Below are 21,093 nucleotides of genomic sequence, written 5' to 3' on the forward strand. Positions count from 1 at the left end.
AAATATTCAATAGTTTTTAATGTCTTCTTTTTTCATCTCTAACTGAGACTAAACCTGTGTCTGCCTCCGATGCAAGTGATCTTCTCCTCTCATGACTCATCTGTCCACCAGGAATGCAGCCTAATGAGCCTATAGCAGGGGTTTTCAAAGTGGGTGACGGGGCACCCTGGGGTGACGTGACGGCAGTCCAGGGGTGCCGCAAGATAATTTGATATTTGGAATTTATTTGGACACTTGAAAAAATTATTTACTATTATCTCAACTTTTCCATAATCACTAAAATATCGTCACTGTCAGGCAGAAACCTTGCATCTCCAAGTTTCAAATGTGTACGTCTTTTGGTAAAGCAAAGCCCTGCTTCATCATACAAGACTGTCGCACAAGACTAGTGAAAACAGCCGATCTACAAGCACACAATGCCTCGCGATGCGAGGCGTTGTGTGCTTGTAGATCTGCTGTTTTCACTAGTTTAGTACATTTTTAGATGATAAATACAAAATGAAACGGTTTTGGTCGTACAAGGTTTTCGCCCGACAACGACAATATGCTATAAATATACGGTGCTGGGAGTGAAAATTATAATGTAGGGGTGCCTCGGATTAAAAACATATTCATGGGGTGCCCTGAGACAAAAAGGTATGGGAACCCCTGGCCTACATACAGTACACTGCTGGTGGCTAACGGCTAGGCTAACACAACCTAAACAAACCACTACGGTTTGAATTTCATCTTGAGGAATTCAAAGCTGAGCACAATGACATACGAGACGACGTAGGCAGCGACAACAAGAAGTGCTGTGTGATCAGTTTCACCATATGGACATGTAAACAAGTCAAACAGTGACAGAGAACACATATTACACCTCACATGAATGTATGCTGCTGCAGCAGATGTATGTACAAGGAAGCCTTCTTCTGTAAATGATTCTAATACCAACTCAAGATTTAGAATACCTTAAATGGTGTGTAAGTCCTACACGTACACATATTATTAATGATAATAAATACATAAATCAACCAAACCCTTTATGACAGTCAGCTATATAATTATTTTTATATCATTATATAATCTATTGTTTTGTTTATAGTCCAAGGCTGCAACTCGTGTATAACTTCAGCCACACAAGCCACGGTGACCCCAATTTAATTAAATTAATATAAAATGTCAGTTTAGAAAGCGGTGTACTGTCTTTGAACTTACAGTACAGAACTTGCAGCAGGAGATTCAGAAAGTAAAGGATGTTGTGATAATGACCTATTTATAGTGGTAATAATACTGATGCTTGATTTATTCTGATATTATATTACACACCGAACGTGTGTAGGAAATAATCACAACCAGTGGCAAGCAAGAGGCAAGCAAGAGCTTTGTATAAAACCAGTGTCTACTCTAGTGGGAGTTAAAGGAGCTATAGTCAACTTTTTCATTGTAGGGCCGACACTTTGTTTACATCCTAGTCTATAGACTAGAATGTAAACAAAGTGTCGGTCTGACAACGGCCAAAATGATTATTTTATCATTATTTTACGCTTTTTGTGGTCATTTTTGAATAGAAACACATATATGAAGCTTATTTTTTTATAAAATATTTTCTAAACATTATTTTTATTAAGTGTCGGTCTGACAACGGCCAAAATGATTATTTTATCATTATTTTACGCTTTTTGTGGTCATTTTTGAATAGAAACACATATATAAAGCTTATTTTTTTATAAAATATTTTCTAAACATTATTTTTATTTTAGCATCCAAAGTTGACTATAGCTCCTTTAACTGTCTCTCTACAGTAATGACAAAAGCACCAGGGATTCAGTTAGGGCTGGGCAATTAACTGAACATATATCGAAAACAGATATTTAGAATCAATAACCGACAACAACTCGAAAAATCGGAAGTTTATATATCAATGAATCGACAAGAAAAATGTTGAATCATTTTTTAATCATCGACTAAATCGATAACTTAACCCTGTATAATCCTTTGTTGTACAATGGTGGTGTACACAAATAGAAAAAATAGCTGATCTACAAACTTTGTGAGCTTATATAGATCTGCTATTTTCATATATATATATATATATATATATATATATATATATATGTTTTTTTAAATAATCGTTTGTTCATCATAATCGAGGCAGAAATTAGAAATAATGATGACAATGATTTGAAGTCAAATGGCCCAGCCCTAGGTCCAGGGTTACTAGCGTGATACTCACAGCATTAGCAGACGGCGGTGGAGGTAGTGGCAGCCAGTGGCCAGCAGGGGGCTCATGCTTAGCGTTATTGTAAAAGTTAAAGTTCAAAGTGCCGCTGCGCCCCTGGCCGTGCCCCCCGCCCTGACAGAGCATGCCCAGCGTGAGCGTGTTGTGCTTTAGGACACCACTCTGATTGGAGGAGACACATCACATGACATGGGTGAACGTGGGTGGAGCTTACACATGTGGCGACAACACACTGTGAGCTCCACGAACATTACGACAAAGACATCAATAAACAACATTAACAACAACAATTACAACAACAGTGTTGGGTTACTGAAAGCACAAAAAATGTTAGCTGGTGATCCATACACACACACACGCACGCGCACACCTAGGGCTGTCACGATATGACATTTTACATGACGATTAATTGTCACTCAAATAATTGGCGATTAACGATTTAATTGTGTTTTTGTCGTTGATAATTACATTTCTGTTTGGCTTTTAGGCTTTGAAGTTGTACATGGTAGATATGACACATAACCTAAATATACAAAGAAATTACTGACATATTTGACAACTTACTACTTAAAAAATAACTTTGATAGTGGAAATAGCCGATCTACAAGCTCACAACGCGTCGTGATGCGACGCGTTGTGAGCTTGTTGATCTGCTATTTCCACTATTTCGGAAATGTTTCAACATTCACGATTCTGACGATTATGACAAAATAATTGCGATAATGTCAAATAATCACAATTAGACGATTATGTAATAATTGTGACAGCCCTACGCACACCCACGCACACACACACACACACACACACACACACACACACACACACACACACACGCACACACATACACACACACACAAACACATTGGATCAAACTGGCAACAATTGGAGGTGTGTCATCCTTACTTTAGCTCAGTTCATTTTCACATTATTAATCATCATATTAGAATACAAATGATATTAATAGATGATTGATAACACACGATTAATGAAGCAGATAACAGGCTTCAACAAACAATAGCAAAAACCCAAAATGGTCACCGTAATATCAATGTGATTATTATTATTAACCGACTACTATATACAGAATGGTCCGAGACGGATGCCGACTCATTTCAAATCTCTGTCCATCCCACAGTGCAAAGTGTCTAAAGGTCAACAGCAACGTCTGACATTTTAGAAATGTTGGATGGACGCGTGGGACAGAGTAGGAGGTCCAACGGATGTCAAACTGAGTGTCACAGAATTTTAACATAACTTGCAAGATTAAGATCTTGCATTAAGATCAAAATTAGCAAAAGCACTTTGTTGTGAGTAATTAAATAAAACCTTGGAATGTATTTACATCTTATAATCAAGGGAAATCATTCTAATGTAAAACATTACATTTTAATTTTGAAACATAAAATTTTGTTCCAATGAGTTTCTCCAAACAAGGGGCAAGACACGGCAGATTTATACCAACTAACTTGATTTATACCAATTATCATGTAACCCCTACTGCATGGCCTTACTTATTAGAAAAATGACTGAGACTGAATACAGCGCCAAACCATGCGTTACAATGGTATTAAATGTTTTGCCGCTGTATTCAACGTGGGTGTGACTCCACTGACACATATCCAGATTAGCGGGAGTGGATCAAGCTGACAGGGGGATACTGGGATAGTGTGGGGAGGACACGCATGCAGCCAGACACACACCTGGTGGACCTCACGACACAGACTCACACATAAATAGACAGGGAGTGCTTCAGAATGACTGTGTATGGCTGCGTGTGCTGCACAAATAGAATTCTATACGCAGCGACTGGTCTTACCAGGGGTGTCGCGCCAAATTCTGGGCCCTGGGTACAAGGATTCACTGCGGAGGGGGAAGGGGTTTAGCCCATTTAGACTGGGAACGCACTATTTTGTGCTTTAACTATTGAAAAATCGCAGATATACAAGCTCACAGCGTGGCACCGAGTGCCACGCTGCAAGCTTGTAGATCTGCTATTTTTGAAAAGTCGTGAACATTTGTGCAAGTCTTTGAATATTTCAAATTCTTTAAAAAAAATGTAATCCCTATGTTTCTATGCCAGTGGTGATCAAACCTTTTCATGTGAAGGACCCCCAAAATGATATGTATTTGGCCACGGACCCCCATCACAAAATATTTAGTTCCAGGGACCCCCCAGAATCAAAATTTGAGTTACAAATGTTTGCTTAAAAAATACATATATTCAAAGATTTGCACACATTTTCACGACTTTTCAAAAATAGCAGATCTACAAGCTCGCTGTGAGCTTGTATATCTGCTATTTTTCAATAGCTAAAGTATTAGGCCCCTCCACCTTGGGCCCTAGTAACTCCCCCCCTTGTGACTCCCCTGGGAGTTACCTTAAGTAGAGGCTGAGGCTAATTTGCATCCCTATCTGGAGGTACTACTACTCAGCTCTGCCTGTCAGCGCTGGCATGTATTACACGATAGCCAATCCCAGCGCAGTGTTTGGTGTTATCTTTAATAGCAATTGTTTTTCAACCTCCAGTGTCAAAGACGTGGCCCCTTTCTGCCAATCCTGTTTGTTTCCTCTTTGGTGTGTCTGTTCTACTTGGACGTACCCTGTCCAGCCGCTTGGCTTCTATGTGCCTGAGCAGCTGCTGCCTCCAGTCGGCAGGCATCTTGGAGGTGATGTCGTCGGGTTTCTGGGCCATGATTTGCCTTATTTTGACGGCTTCTTCGTTTGGTTTCTCTGGGCAGGTTGCTAGGGTATAGTCAGGGGGCATCCTCTCCAGCAGGGCAGCCATGGTGGGACGAGCCGAGACCGGACGGGCCTAATGCCAAAGATTTTGTAGATTATTCTAACAGAAATAAGACTTTGGCTCTCATGCAAAATCCTCATGTGTTAAGTCTAATATTAAATCAAATGTAGACCGCTCTCCACTACAGATGCTCTGCAGATTTCTGTTTCTATAATTTCAGATAATTTGGAACAAGCAAACAAATAGACAAGACAGACACACCGACATAGGGATATATACAGATATTTACCTGAGATGCCCCGTAGGTCTCCGTACTATAGCTCCTAGCAGATAGGGGGCGCCGCTGAGTCAGACTCTTGGTAGGGTAACCAATCATCGGTCTCTTCTGCTCCTGGTAGGTGGGGTAGTCGTCGTCGTAACGACCATTCCTCTTGTTGTGCAGCAGCTGGCTTTGGCTGTCAGCCATGTTGGAGAGGGCAGAGTGATCCAGTAGGGTGGAGTATGCCAGGGAGCGTCCATACATTGGGGGGTCAGCCTGAGGGATATGGGCAAACATTCTGGTTATCTTACCAACAGTCAGTCCTGTAGGGCAGTGGTTCTCAAACTTTTCAGGCCGCGACCCCCAAAACAATCATATTTTAACTGGGGACCCCCCACCCTGATGAGCACTACTAATTTAGTTGAGGCTTCACATTTTGTATAACACCGCTCTACACCGTTCTATTGTGAAAATAGCAGATCTACATGCTCACAACGCCTCGCAACGTGAGCATGTAGATTGGCTATTTTCAAAATTTCTGCCTCTAATATTAGACGATTTTGCCAAGGTTTAATTTGTCATTTTAGAGGTATTAAAAATCCTTAAATTGTCACTAGAAATGTGCAGATACTCTATACACTTAAACTTTATGTTGGTTTGTTTACTGTTGAGTGAGAAAACAATGTTGCACATTAAGTTAATCACCTGGGGACGCCCCCAAAATAATTTGGGGACCCCCCTGGGGGTCCCCACCCACAGGTTGAGAACCACTGCTGTAGGGAAATGAAAAGTTCAGTTCCATACAAAAGCTCAAACAATACCATGTGTGAGTTCACAAAGAGCTGATTTGACAGGTGTACCGCTCCAGTCAAACTCCCCACCTGTCACTCTCCTATTTTTTTTTTTTTTTTTTTTTTAACTTTTTATTTATTTCGAACAACAAACTGCCAAGCAGGAAACCACATTCAGCAAAAACCTGAAAGGGACATGAACAAACAATAACAAAAAAAACAAAAACAAAACGAAAGCAACAACAACACGGGGGGGGGGGGGGGGGGGGGGGGGGACACTATTCACTCTTATACAAATACCATTTTTCCCATCGCTTTTCGTAAGTCTCTGCTTTGGTCCTCAGGTTATACGTAATTTTTTCCATGAGGCTGATTTCTTCCACAATGTCCAACCAATGTTCCTCACTAGGAGGGGCCTTCAGCCACCTTCTTGTGATTGCTTTTTTAGCCGCCAGTGCCAGGATTTTAAACAGGTGAATGTCCTCTTCTCCAACTGTGTCTTCGGGTATCAGGCCAAGATATAATACCGTGGGGTCCTTAATGATCTTATAACCCATGATTTTCTCCAATATACTTAGAACACTGTCCCAGAATGTCTGTATTTTCTTACATGACCAAAATATATGTGAGTGATCGGCATTCAAGTGGCCACATTGTCTCCAACAATATTGCGGCATTCCTAATTGTTTACTTTTGATTTTTGGTGTAATAAAAAAGCGTAACACATTTTTCCACCCGAATTCCCTCCAACCTTTAGAGCTAGTTGAGGACTGTTGTGTTTCACAAATGGAATGCCAATCACTCTCAGACAGTTCAACATTAAGTTCAGATTCCCACTTCAATTTTATATACAGTGTATTTCCTCCATGCTGACTCTGCAATCCTCTATACAGTTTAGAAACAATCCTTGAGGGTGTTTGTTTATATGCGCTCGTTAATACCTGGATTACTTCATTACCCTCAGCTGATAGGTATTTTTTAATTTCTGTATCATAGAAATGCCTTAGCTGCAGGTATCTGAATAAATCGCCATTTTCTAAACCAAACTCCCTCTTAAGTTGTTCAAAAGATTTGAAGTGTTGTCCCTTTATAAGTGTACATACAGCTGTCATTCCGTTATCCCTCCATCTTTCATAGGTCTTATCAAGCTCACCAGGTTTGAATTTTGATGTCTGAGATGGCCATATCAGAAGTTTATTATCACCTGACATTTTGTATTTTTTAACCACCTCGTGCCATACTCCCAGTGTCTCCTTTACAATAGAGTTGTTACCCTTGTATTCCTTTCCACTTAAACAGGCTTGGGGGAGAGCCCGACCCACCTCAATGTCCTTCCACCGAGCTATATACGTAGGGCAGCACCAATATACTATGTATCTCAATTGTGCCGCATAATAGTATTCTTTAAGATTTGGCAACGCTAGTCCCCCATTTCCCTTGTCCAGTTGGAGAGTCTTGAGTCTCACTCTGGGTCGAGCTCCCGCCCAGATGAACCGTGAAATCAACCTATTCCAAGCTAAAAACTGTGTCTCTGGTATCTTAACCGGGAGTGACAAGAAAAGATACAGCAGTCTTGGTAGAAGGTTCATTTTAACCGCCTCAATTCTTGAACTAAAGTCTAATATTAATGTTGACCATTTTGCCACGTCCCTCTTTATTTTTTCATTTATTATATTGTAATTTGTTTCATAGAGTCTGTCAGCCTCCTGGGTGATTAATATGCCCAAATATTTTATTGATTTAGCTTTCCAGTTGAGCTTAAATTTGGATCTAATTTCTTTGTTTGGTACGTAGTTGAGCGGTAAGACCTGCGTTTTTGATACATTCAATTTATACCCAGACATCCCTCCATATTCTTCCATGATCTTCATTAATTTGGGAAGTGTTCTATTTGGATTCTGGAGGTATGTGATTAAATCATCCGCGACAAGTCCGATTTTATGTTCATCTCCTGCAATAGTGATCCCTATCAACTCCTCATTTTCTCTAATAGCTTGAGCGAGTGGCTCTATGAACATCGCAAAGAGGGCGGGGCTTAAGCAGCAGCCTTGGCGAGTCCCTTTGAACAGCTTAAAACTGTTCGTCAGATGTCCATTAATCTTTATTCTGGCTATAGGGTCCGTATACAATGCCTTAATGCACTTTATAAATTGGACGTCAAACCCCAATCTTTCTAATACTTCATATAAGAACCTCCAAGACACGTTATCATAAGCCTGCCTCGCATCCCAACTGAACAGTGCAGCATTTATATTGTGGTTGTTTATATGCTCTATGATATGTAGAGTGCGCCTGATGTTATCCTGCGTCTGGCGTCCAAGCACAAACCCTGCTTGGTCTTCTGACAGAAGATCAATTAAGTATGGCCCTAGTCTATTAGTAATTATAGACGTAAATAGTTTGTAGTCCACATTTAGAACTGATATGGGACGGTAGGACTCACATAGCTCCTTATCCTTCCCTTCTTTTGGAATTATTGAGATTATTGCCTCCTTCCAAGAAGGTGGGGCCACAGCCTCTTTTAGTGTCCAATTGAATGATTTTAATAGGATCGGGGACAGCTCTTCCTTAAACTTTTTATACCATTCATTTGGATAGCCGTCGCTTCCCGGACTCTTGTTCGTTTTCAGCCGGCTTATGGCACTGTCTAACTCATCCTCTGTAATAGTAGCAATTAGCGAGGCATTTTGCACCTTGCCTATTGAGGGGAGATCCAATTCTGACAAAAAGTGTTGTATTTTTCCCTCATCTTCCTCCTCAGGCTGTGAATATAAATTCTCGTAGTAGTCTTTAAAAATATTATGGATTTCTTCTGGTTGATGTTTTAATGTGTTTGTTGAAGGTTCTCTAATTTTGTGTATTGAATTTGTGATTTGTTGCGTCCTAAGTCGCCTTGCGAGAACTCTTGTTGCCTTTGGACCTGATTCATAAAACGTTTGTTTTGTAAACCTCAATTTCTTTTCAATTTCATCATTCATTATGCTTTCTATTTGCTTTCTTACATCTTTGATCTGGTTCAATATTAATTCTTTATTTTCGTCTTGTGGTAATTGTTTCTCTAGCTTATCCAATTTTTTCTCTAGTTGATCATAATGCAATCTCCTCATCTTTTGTGAAAATGCCGTTCTAGATATTAACTTTCCTCTCATCACTGATTTAACCGTGTCCCACAAAATAGTTGGATCAACTTGCCCATTAATATTCTCATTTATACATTCACTGATTTCTTTCTTAATCTCTTCCACTACCGTTTTATTATTCAGGATTCCCGTGTTCAGCCTCCATATTGTGTTCCTTGGCCTGTTATTTAGGTGTAAGTTTAGATAGATAACATTATGATCTGAAATATCTGCTGTTCCTATCGAGCAGTCACTAACTCTGTGTCTGTCTATAGTATTCATAAGAAAGAGATCCAAACGGGAATGTACTTTGTATGTAGCTGAATAGTGAGTGAACTCTTTGTCTTGTGCATGAAAATCCCTCCAGACATCAATCAGGCCCAGTTCTTTGATCAGGATATTGAGGTCTTTCGACTTCCGAGATTTTTGTTTGTTTATACTGGTAGTGTCCCAATCATAATTTAGAATAGTATTAAAGTCTCCACAACATATCAGAATCCCCTCACTTTCAGATACAATTGTATCAAAGAGTTGTTTGAAAAAAGTCCTATCACACTCAGGTGGTGCGTACACATTGACAAAAGTTACCAAAACATTTTCTATCCTACCCTTAATTATTATATATCTACCGTCATTATCCCTCCTTTCTTTAATCAACTCGAAATGTATAGAGTTAGATAACATTATGGCAACGCCTCTCCTTCTGCTATTTTTACATGAACTAAAATATGAATTTTTGAACCCAAATTTTTTCCAACGTTTCATGCTCTTGTTTTGACATATGTGTCTCCTGTAAACACACAACTTGTATTTTATCTTTTTTCATTTTGGCTATGGCCCTACTTCTCTTCATCGGGTTACTCAGACCATTTACATTTAACGAAGCTATTTTTAGATTACGTGACCCCATCCTTTAAACCACAGCATCTGTATGGTATTATAGTGTCAAACTCCCCCACACACACACAACATAGATACATCTTGGGAAAAACACACATAAAAGGAAAAAACAAGATGAAATGAGAGAAAAGAAAAAGGAAAAACTTCCAAAAGGTAAAGAGGATCTCCTGCCTCTTACTTGACCCCGTTGGTGGGTCTAGGGTAAATCCTATCGCTAAGAGAGGGCCCTAAACGTAAAAAACCTACGCTAATGAAACCATCTCTCACAACCCAAAAAATTATGATTCAACCAATGCCCAAATTATTAATCTCTTTACAACCATAACCTATAAACCTCGGAGTGCAGCCACCCCATTATATGTTGTATTGTCATTTTTTACCCTTCTGCTGGGAATCTTCTCTGGGGGTGTCGTGTGCTCGTCCACTTTGGAAGCTCTGTAGTTTGGCCTTTGCTCTTGCCTTCGCTCTCCGGGCCGCCTCGCTCTCCTTCCCCTGGCGATCTCCCTCCTGCCGATCTGGGGTCCTCTGCCAAGAACCCAGTAGTTGTTTCAGCTCCATCCTGACGTCCCGGATCTCGACAGCAGGTGGCGCCTCCTCCACATTGTAGCCTCGTCTCTTCAGCTCCAAGCCAGCCTCCTCTGCGCTAGCATAAGTTTTGACTCCATTCTCCCAATGAATTCTCATGCTTGTATACGGTGTTTGGAAACGAGTGCCGCTTGTTTTTAAGGATTTTTTGATCCAAAGGTAAGCCTTACGTTTCTTCATCACTTCAGGGGAATAGTCGTGGTCAAAGTACAGAGTCTTGTCATTCAGCTGGATCTTCTCCTTTTTGGATTGTTCCCAAGCAAGTTTCAGCACAAGTTCCTTTGTTGTTGAAATTGACAATGATGGATCTTGGTGCGTTATTCGGGGGCGGACGCTGTGGCTTTGATCTGTGCGCTCGTTGAATTTTTAGCTCCAGTGTCTCTGGTAGCTGCAGCTTCTCGCGCAACAGTGCCTCCACAAACACAGGCATGGCTTGGTCTGCTAACCCCTCCTCAACGCAATTGAAAATGCGAATATTGCAGCGACGGGATCTTTGATTACCGTCATCTAACATGAGCTGCAGCTCCCTTTCTCTCTCCAAGCTGGCACACAGTTCCTCAGTCACCGCCTCCGCCCATCTCTCGATCCCCTCCACTCGAGTTTCCACTTCTTCCACGCGCACATTGAGGCTCTGTATATCTGAGCCTATTTTGTCGAGTCTGCCGTTGATTTCTTGGCCAAGTTGGTTGATTTCTTGTCTTAGGCCCCTATCAAACCCCGCGAGTTCAGTTTTTAACCCGGCAATCGCTTTTAGGATTTCAGCGTTGGACTCCATTGTTCCACACAGAGAAGACGCCGTGCGGCTGCCGCCGTTACACTAATCAGTCTTAAAGTCGTGTTTTAAAGTTGTTCAGGCACACCTCCGTTGGTTTTTCTTGGCCCTTGGTTAATCTCCTTCTCCCATTAATTTATTCCTTCGAGTGTGTAGTAATTATCGAGTCATTTTAGGGAGATATTGTTGAAAATCTAAGAGAGTGGTTCCACACACGTCTGACTACTCCGACGCCATCTTGGTTCCGTCACTCTCCTATTTAACGTCATCATTCGTACGAAAATCGTTAAAGGAGAATTCCGGTTTAAATGGCTTTCTTACCTTGTTTAGTTGATAATTTGTCTCCAAAAAAACTCGTCCAGATGTTATTTTATCAAAATAAGCATTATTGACCATTTTGGCGACCCGACCACAGCTCAAAACAGGAGCCGTGGGGAAAGTTCGATATCTCGTATCGCGAGACTTCCGATTCCAATTGAATTCAATACGATTCGGAAGTCTCGCGAGACGAGATTTAGAACGTGAGTACCGTTACGGCAGAATCTCAACAATGACGTAAGCCTAGAGTATATTGTTGTTAAGTCGTCTATTAGTGTGTGTATGAAGGGGCGATGGAATAAGCGGATTTGCATAAGCCCCACGGCTCCCGTTTTAAGCTGTGGTCGGGTCGCAAAATGGACAATGATGCTTATTTCGATAAAATAACATCTGGACGAGTTTTTGGGAGATAAATTAACAAGTAAGAAAAGCCATTTAGACCGGAATTCTGCTTTAAGGAACAACAGCAGTAAGCCACTAGATGTCGCATTTTTATAACACCTCTCTTGCATAAGGTTAACTTTTTACACAGTTTTAAATTTTATTATACATTTAAAAAACATATATATATGTCATATATATATACAGTATGTAACCTTTAAGTGTTCAAGAATGTAAATTGGAAGCTTGTTAGTTTTGGTTGCATGCGCACGCACGCACGCACGCACGCGCACGCACGCACGCACGCAAGCTCGCACACACACACACACACACACACACACACACACACACACACACACACACACACACACACACACACACACACACACACACACACACACACACACACACACACACACAGCATACAAACAGCATACAAACAGCAGATCCCTACCTGCTTTCGGTACTGTGCTTCCTGCAGTGCCTCCTGCTGGGCTTCATGGACTCTGCGGAACAGCGCTAGCTCCGTGGAACTCACCAACGAGTCCGCTCTCCTCAAAAACCCTGGTCTGGACCGCTGGGATGGGATGGGGTGGGGCTGCTGTGACTGGCTGGGCGGGCCATCCTGATGGTTCGGTGGCTGAGGGAAAGAAAACATCTCCAGTGGCGGATACCCGCGGTACCGAGGGCTCACCAGGTCCTTGGGTAAAGTCTTCCCAGGCTGGTTGACGTACTCTAAGGCCTTCCCTGATTGGTTGACGTACTCCGGTGTGTTGGGGAAAGGAGGTGGCGCCCGACGATCCATGGTCACCTGAAGGGTTAGAATGTTTATCGGTTATTTCAAAGCTCTGAAAGCTTTCTCGTGTCACTGTTATAGCATGTACACAAGGGCATTCACGACTTGTGATTTTGGCAAGTCGACTCGACTCAGTAAAAAGTTGAGTTGAAGTCGACTTTATTGTTTGATGACGCCATCACATCACCCGCGACCCCCCAATTATTTTCCCCGGATGATTAACTTAATGTGAAACATTGTTTTCTCACTCAACTGTAAACAAACCAACATAGAGTTTAAGTGTATAGACTAGGGTATCTTCACATTTCTAAAGCCAATTTAAGGACTTTTTAATACCTCTAAAATGGCAAATTAAACATTGTCCAAATTGTCAAATATATAGAGGCAGAAATTGTGAAAATAGCCGATCTACATGCTCACTTGTGAGCATCTAGATCTGCTATTTTAACAATAGAAAGGTTTTTTTTTCAACTTCGACTTTTGACTTTCTCTGGTGGGAGTCGACTTGTGTAATGAAGTCGTCTGAGTCGACTTGTCGACTTTTTCGTTAATGCCCTAATGTACACCAGGCAACTGTGATTTCTGTTTTACATACTTTTACTTACCGAGTTAAATTCCATTAACTTTACCCATCAAACTATATTTTTAATTGACTTTAAAACATAGTATTTCTCAGTCATTCCATCCCTCTTTCCATCCATCCCTTCTTTTTGTGTCATTCTCCTCGTCTCTTGCTCTCTTCCTGCTTCCCTCCTTCCTTCCATCCACTCTCTCTCTCTCTCTCTATGGGGCCTTTTCCACCGGCAAAGAACCGGTTCTGGTTCTTTCTCCCACCTATGGGATGAACCAGAGGTGAGCTTTTCCACAGAGAACCGGAGTTGGTTCCGAACCGTAAAAGTTGGATCCGAACGGGAACCACAAAATCCTTGGTTCCTCTGGTTCAATCATGGTTCAATCTGGTGGAAACGCAAGCCGGTTTACAAGAACGAACCACGGTTCCAAGAAAGTTGAACCGGCACTGGTTCTGGAACCGGTTCTTTGCCGGTGGAAAAGGCCCCTATGTCCCCCATCCTGTTCTGACTCCCCTCCGTCCTCCCCTCGAAAACAGGACAAAACTATTAACCTGGGGATTGTAGTTATGGTCAAAGTGGTAGGCTTTATGTGGAATGGCAGGTTTTTGGCTCTGTACCAGCTGGTTCTGGTTGCTGGTTTGGTTCCCTGGGAAGCCCAGGTCATCGTCTAACATGGGGGCAGACTGGGAGCGGGCCATGCTGGTCTGTTCTAGGCAACCAGGCAGATCCGAGCGGTCCAAACTGGTCTGCTGCTCCATGGATGAATTGTAGCTGTCCATCGGGATGCTGGGAGAAAGGTACAAATAAATGCAAGCAGTCATAATAAAATCAGCACATAGTCCTTGCCCTTGGTTGTGTTGTTGCACCGAAGGTCGCAGTTTACCATGAGAAATGTCGCAGCTTGTCTCCGTCTGTCTGTCTGCGTCAGTACACATTTTTACAGTCTATGGGTTGGTTCCCTTGTCACTGTGACATCACAGGTGAAATCACAGGTGACATCACCTATGTAAAAGTCCATATATGGGTATTCCCCAGAATCCCTTTTATGCCCATATGAAGATCCCTATGTCATTGATATATATCATTGGCCAGATGGCCAAGACACCCATATCTGTGTGGCTGGTTCAGGGATCTCCATGTATGGGCATAAAATATATTGTATGTATATGGATACATATTATTATTAATAAAGGATAAAATAAAATAAAAAGTCCATATATGGGCATTCCCAGAAACAAATCCTTTTATGCCATATATGGAGATTTCTAATGTCATCAACATTAATAGTAAGTCCATATATGTATATGGATATATAATAAAGGATAAAATAAATAAAATGTCCATATACAGTATGGGCATTCCCAGATGATGCCCTTTACTCCCTTATGTCCATATATGGAGATCCCCAGGCATCAAACCCAGGCCCTAACTTGCCAAGGCCCTGCTTGGCTTTACTAATTAACATACGTTTTATGCCCATATATGGAGATCCCTGTACCAATGTCATCACTATTAATAAGGACATACTGTATCTGGGAATTGCCATATTTTGTAATGCCCATATATGTGCATGTTTTGACATAACATTGTTGACTATCATGCAGGGGTCTCCATATATGGGTAACTGGTCCGATATATATCACTGGCCAGATGGCAAAGGGCGAGGTCGCATGTCGCCCTGAGGCGTCTTACTAGTGCACTCAGGTGAAAGTATTGGCTTGTAGGATAGTTGGATTGAAGACGTATAAGTGATGTCGGTGATCTCTAAATTTGGTCACTGTTTCAGCATGCGGGTATATCAGCTTTGGGCACTGTTTAGTATCAGTGATGTCAGCATGGGCACTGTTAAGTATCAGTGATGTCAGCATGGGCACTGTTAAGTATCAGTGATGTCAGCATGGGCACTGTTAAGTATCAGTGATGTCAGCATGGGCACTGTTAAGTATCAGTGATGTCAGCATGGGCACTGTTAAGTATCAGTGATGTCAGCATGGGCACTGTTAAGTATCAGTGATGTCAGCATGGGCACTGTTAAGTATCAGTGATGTCAGCATGCAGACGGACGGCGGACAGACATTCGGTAAATTAACCTGTAGACCTTGTAGGACCCCATGTCAATCTCGTCGATGCTTTGGGACTTCTTGAACTTGGACCTCATCTCCTTCATCATGGGGGACAGGCGCTCCGAGCTCTTACTCATGACCACCGTGACCTTGTTGGGCCCACCGACACCCAGCTGCTCCTTCCTGTTCTGCTCCGCCTGGTTGTTGTGGTAACTCCAGTTGCCGCCGGGCAAAGGTCCTGCCCCTTGTTGTTCCCGCCTTGAAACAGAAAACAGGGACAATAACAGGGACATGAAACCAGGGGGGGGTTCAAGCAACATAATAATACTACTAACATTGCGGACAAGGAGGGGTCAAACACCATCACAGCAACACTGTGATGGTGTACGAAAAGAAGGGTTGAAGAAGCATGTGCATTCTAGGAGACAGAATACGTAGAGGTGGAGCAGCCTCATGGTGCTGAGACAGCAATATTCCAGGGTTGTCTTCCATTGGGCAGTTGTGTGAAGTACTTTTACTTTTGGTATTTTAAGTACATTTTGATGCTAACACTTTCATACTTTTACTCAAGTACATATTGAAATCCAGACTTTTACTTGTAAGGGTGCCCTGCCCTCACACCAAAATACCTAGAGTGGAATCCGCCAATGCATTTCAATGAGAATGGAGCGTTTTTTTTGCAGAAATCCTCTACTGGCAAAAAAACGCTCCATTCTCATTGAAATGCATTGGCGGATTCCACTCTAGGTATTTTGGTTTGAGGGCACCCTGTAGCAACTCATAATGTAATAAGGGCTCATAATGTAATAAGGGCTCATAATGTAATAAAAAAAATGTAATAAAAACTCATAATGTAATAATCAGCTCATAATGTAATAAAAAAACGAGCGCATAACGTAATAACAGATTTTTCAATAATGTAATAATGTAATAATGTGTTACATTAAGAACCTCCACATAGGAGGCTCATAATGTAATAAAACTTCATAATGTAATAATGTATTTTTTATTAAGTTTTGAGCTGATTATTACATTATGAGCTTTTATTACATTTTAATTATTACATTATGCGCTTGTTTTGTATTACATTATGAGCTGATTATTACATTACAAGTTTTTATTACATTTCTTAATACATTATGAGCTTTTATTACATAATGAGCCGTTATTACATTATTGGTTGCTACACACCCTGCCAACTTTGTTGATGAAGAATGGAGAAACTATCTGCTAAACATGCAGCAAATGAAAACCTATGGCTATCATTTAACTGTACAACGAATATCCACAATGTTCAACGTACAGTTCGTGATTGTATCGACACTGGGTGTTGATGCAACATCGATAACACACACTTAGTTCAAAGAGTCCAGGAAGCAGAGGAGAGCGCACCACTTCGATCTGTCCAGACTTAGGACCAGAGTGAGGTACAGGTCAGGGCCAAGGTCACTAGGTGAGGTACTGGGTCAGGGCCACAGTGAGGTACCGGGTCAGGGCCAGAGTGAGGGCCAGACTTAGGGCGAGAGTGAGGGCCAGATGGAAGTGGTGCGCTCTCCTCTGCTTCCTGGACTCTTTGAATCAAGTGTGTGACTGGTCCATCAAGGCTTACACAATGGTCCCCATGACCTTCGGCAAAGTGGCCCAGAACTAGCAATGGCAGACTGTCGTCAGACTGACCACATGGGGATATTATCGATGTTGCATCAACACTCAGTGTCGATACAATCACGAACTGTACGTTGAACATTGTGGATGCTCTTTGTACAGTTAATGGTTCTACACCATGCTTTTAAAAATAACGTAATAATTTAAAAATAATATAACATTGTGTCCCAAAAAAAACTTTTTTCAAAAGGTTTGAGGCTAAATTACCAGAGCCCCTGTCATTTCTGCCTGGCTTTCAGAGCATTTTCAGCTGCAGTACCACCTTGTCCTGAGTGGGAGGACTGCGCTATTGAACCAGTTTTGGCCTCACACTCCTCCCCACCTCCTGCTCAGCAGGCCTGCCCACCCCTCCCCAACCCTCTCCCAGCTCCTCCTGCCTCCTTCTCAGGCCTGCCCACCCCTCCCCAACCCCCACTCAGCACACAATCGGACCTAAAATCAGACAGCCCGTTCTGAAACCTGCTTACATAGATCTGCCCATAAACAGCTCATAATGTAATAAAAGAATGTAATAAAAACTCATAATGTAATAATCAGCTCATAATGTAATAAAAAACAAGCGCATAATGTAATAATTAAAATGTAATAAAAGCTCATAATGTAATAATCAGCTCATAACGTAATAAAAAATACATTATTACATTATGAAGTTTTATTACATTATGAGCCTCCTATGTGGAGGTTCTTAACCCTTTCCAAGCCCCGCCAGAAACCCCTGAACAGAGGTACTGCCGTGGAATCTGCTATTTATTTATAAACATAATTTAAAAAAGCAAAGCACGAAATCATAACAACACGCTCAGATCACTCCGTGCAAGCCAGCAAACCATGCATGAAAGAGTTTTTTTGGTTGGCCAACCTTTTTTCATGGCGCTGTAGGCAGTTCTTCTCCGGTCATTAACATGGAGCGATACGGGGGAAACAGCGATAATAAACAGCACCCGAAAATACAATCCGTCTTCTGTGCACGCACCTCGATCTAATCCAATGCAATCCACTCATTCCGAAGCCTTGATTTCGTCTGTCGTCTGATCGAAAATGATGAGGAGACCTGCTGGCCAACTGGCAGCATACACAATACAAGGGCACGTAATGGTGGCCCGTGGACACCAGTTGCTCCCTAGCAGATGACGTCATCGCGTCTCTGACGCAATCACGTCTCAGGAGCTCTCTTAAAGAGACAGAGCACGACCGGCGACTGTATTTTTTTTAAAATTATAATTAATTTCATAAATTACGGGAAAGTACGGGAAAGTTCGAGCGGCGCACTGGGTGGTCCGGACAAGTACGGCCCGGCTTAGAAAGTGTGTTAATGTAACACATTATTACATTATTACATTATTGAAAAATCTGTTATTACGTTATGCGCTCGTTTTTTTATTACATTATGAGCTGATTATTACATTATGAGTTTTTATTACATTTCTTTTATTACATTATGAGCCCTTATTACATTATGAGCCGTTATTACATTATGAGTTGCTACACACCCTAACAGAGTATTGTATATTGCAGTATTGATGCTGTTACTTAAAGGAGTAGTTCACCCCCAAAATGAAAATTTTTCTATTGAGTTTAAGTAAAACATTTTAGTACTTTTTCCACCACTGCCATTGGGTTACCTCGCTTCCAGCTCCTTGCGGTCTGGGTTGGGGCTAGACGCGGGCGTCAGGTCCAGCTTGGAGGGGAAGGCGGTTCTGTCCTCAAACGGACTGGGGGTTCGAGTCCAGTTCTGCCAGGGGTTCTGATTAGTGGGCTGGCCAGAGGCAGTGGTTTCATTTTCAGGGGTGGAGCGCTGATTGCCATGGAAGGGGAGTGTATTGGTGTCCAGCTCCAGAGGGACTCCTACGATTCGCTCCTGCCTAAGCAGTGGACGACGCCCATGTTGTTGTGATTGGCTGCGGGGTTTCGAGCCCAGCGGTGGATTTCCCTGGCTAGAGCCAGTAATGGGCGTCTCCAGGGGAGATTCTTCAGCTTCAAAGCCAGTGTTGTCATAATGAGGGACCTCGGACCAATCAAATGGCTCGCTGAGTGGCCGTCGGTCCCCGCGCTGCTGTAGAGTTCCTGATGGCGGGGTTTCCCTCTGAGACAGCAGGGGCTTAGAGTCGATGGGCTTAGGGAACGACTGGGCCAATCTATAAACGTACAAAATATATAACATAAACAACATACTTTACAATAATTATGTTATGATAACTACCACACTATTACCACACATAGAACCCTATTCATTGTTTTGTTTTAATGTTTTTTTAAGATTTGTTTTTGGGGCTTTTATGCCTTTATTGATAGGACAGTTTACTGACAGGAAATGGGGGGAGAGATGGGGAGTGGCTCGCGGCAAAGTCGTCCGGATCGGAAATCGAACCGGCGACGCCACCAGGCATCCATGCCTATGTGGCAATGGCTAAGTAGTATGCACCTGGACCAGTAGGCCAGCGGGCGCCCCACATAGAACCCTATTCTATTCTGGGGGTGATCATTCAGTGAAAATAGACGATCTACAAGCTCAAAAAGAGTTGCGTTGTGACGCACTGTGCTTAAAAATCGTCTATTTTCAGCGAAGAGATTTGAAGTGGTTATGAACAGGAAATAAAAGGACTTTGTTTACCTCTCTCACTCTGCTAGACTGAGCATCAGTTTTGTAGTCTAAGAAGCAACCACTTTACAAACAGTATTACCTTTAAGAGACACTTGGGTAGGAAATGTAATATTCGACAACCTCTCTCCTCTCTTGCTACACAGACCTTTCTGCGTGGAACTGAAGTGAAACTCAGCCTCCCATCCAAACTATAGATATACAGTATATCGTCCTTGTCGGGTGAAAACGTTGTATGTCCAGAACCGTTAATTTTGTATTTATCATTTTAAAAATGATCTAAACTAGTGAAAATAGCTGATCTACAAGCACACAACGCCTCGCACCACGAGGCGTTGTAGATCTGCTATTTTCGCTAGTCCCGTGCGACAGTCTTGTGTGATGAAGCAGGGCTTTGCTTTACGAAAAAACGGTCAAATTTGAAACTTGGAGATACAAGTTTTCTGCCCGACAGTGACAATATATAGAGGGACGCTGAGGATGAGCTAACACTCAAATTTAAATTTGAATAATTCCTTTAGCCTGTGTTGTGATTTAGCAGTCAACTTTTACATTTTTGCAATTACCCTCTGAGATTAATCAACACAACTGTGAAAATGTATGAATGTGTGACGCTAGAGACAGCAAAGCCAACCAGCTAGCAGTGCTCCTGATGACAGGAGCACCCAGCAAAGTCTTCTGCCTGGATTCCAAATCACAGTGCTATCATCCACTGGTGTAAAGTAACTAAGTACATTTACTCAAGTACTGTACCATGTTTTTACTTTACTGGAGTACTTTTTACTTCTACTCCACTACACTTATTTGAAAACTTTGATTATTTTTTACAAAACATACATTAACCACTTCAGCCCTATATAAATTTTTGCCATTTGAAAATAGCCAATCTACAAGCTCACATGTGTCGAGATGGGACGCATTGAGAGCTTGCAGAGCTGCTATTTTCAAAAGATTGCCATACATTGTGAAATGGGACATTCTGCATAATGTGTAATTTCTACTTTTGGTACTTTAGCTCTGCATGGAGAGAAAGAGAGAGAGAGAGAGAGAGAGAGAGAGAGAGAGAGAGAGAGAGAGATAGAGAGAGAGAGAGAGAGAGAGAGAGACAGACAGACAGACAGACAGACAGACAGACAGACAGACAGACAGACAGACAGACAGACAGAGATAGAGAGACAGAGGCAGAGAGACAGAAAGGGGATGAAGAGTAAAGGTCTTTGCACACTGCTGCGTTTTTGTTGCGAAATGCGTTTTTCAGGGCAAGGAGAGAGAGAGAGAGATAGAGAGAGCAACGGACCGAGTGGTGCG

General features: G+C 42.0%; 1 protein-coding gene across 1 annotated transcript in view; it reads right to left on the bottom strand.

Annotated features, from left to right (window-relative positions):
• The window catches only part of lrrc7 (leucine rich repeat containing 7), a gene marked incomplete at both ends in the record, with an annotated part of 119,054 nt that overhangs the window by 14,783 nt on the left and 83,178 nt on the right, over window positions 1-21,093 (bottom strand). The window contains 7 exons of the mRNA XM_080724821.1: window positions 2,219-2,386; window positions 4,825-5,037; window positions 5,255-5,500; window positions 12,545-12,901; window positions 14,010-14,244; window positions 15,549-15,779; window positions 18,809-19,321. Of these exons, the coding sequence (XP_080580947.1) occupies window positions 2,219-2,386; window positions 4,825-5,037; window positions 5,255-5,500; window positions 12,545-12,901; window positions 14,010-14,244; window positions 15,549-15,779; window positions 18,809-19,321 (1,963 nt within the window). The remainder of the gene's footprint in view (window positions 1-2,218; window positions 2,387-4,824; window positions 5,038-5,254; window positions 5,501-12,544; window positions 12,902-14,009; window positions 14,245-15,548; window positions 15,780-18,808; window positions 19,322-21,093) is intronic.

This window comes from Nannobrachium achirus (assembly GCF_963921795.1).
Source record: "Nannobrachium achirus genome assembly, chromosome: 1".
Lineage (NCBI taxonomy): Eukaryota > Metazoa > Chordata > Actinopteri > Myctophiformes > Myctophidae > Nannobrachium > Nannobrachium achirus.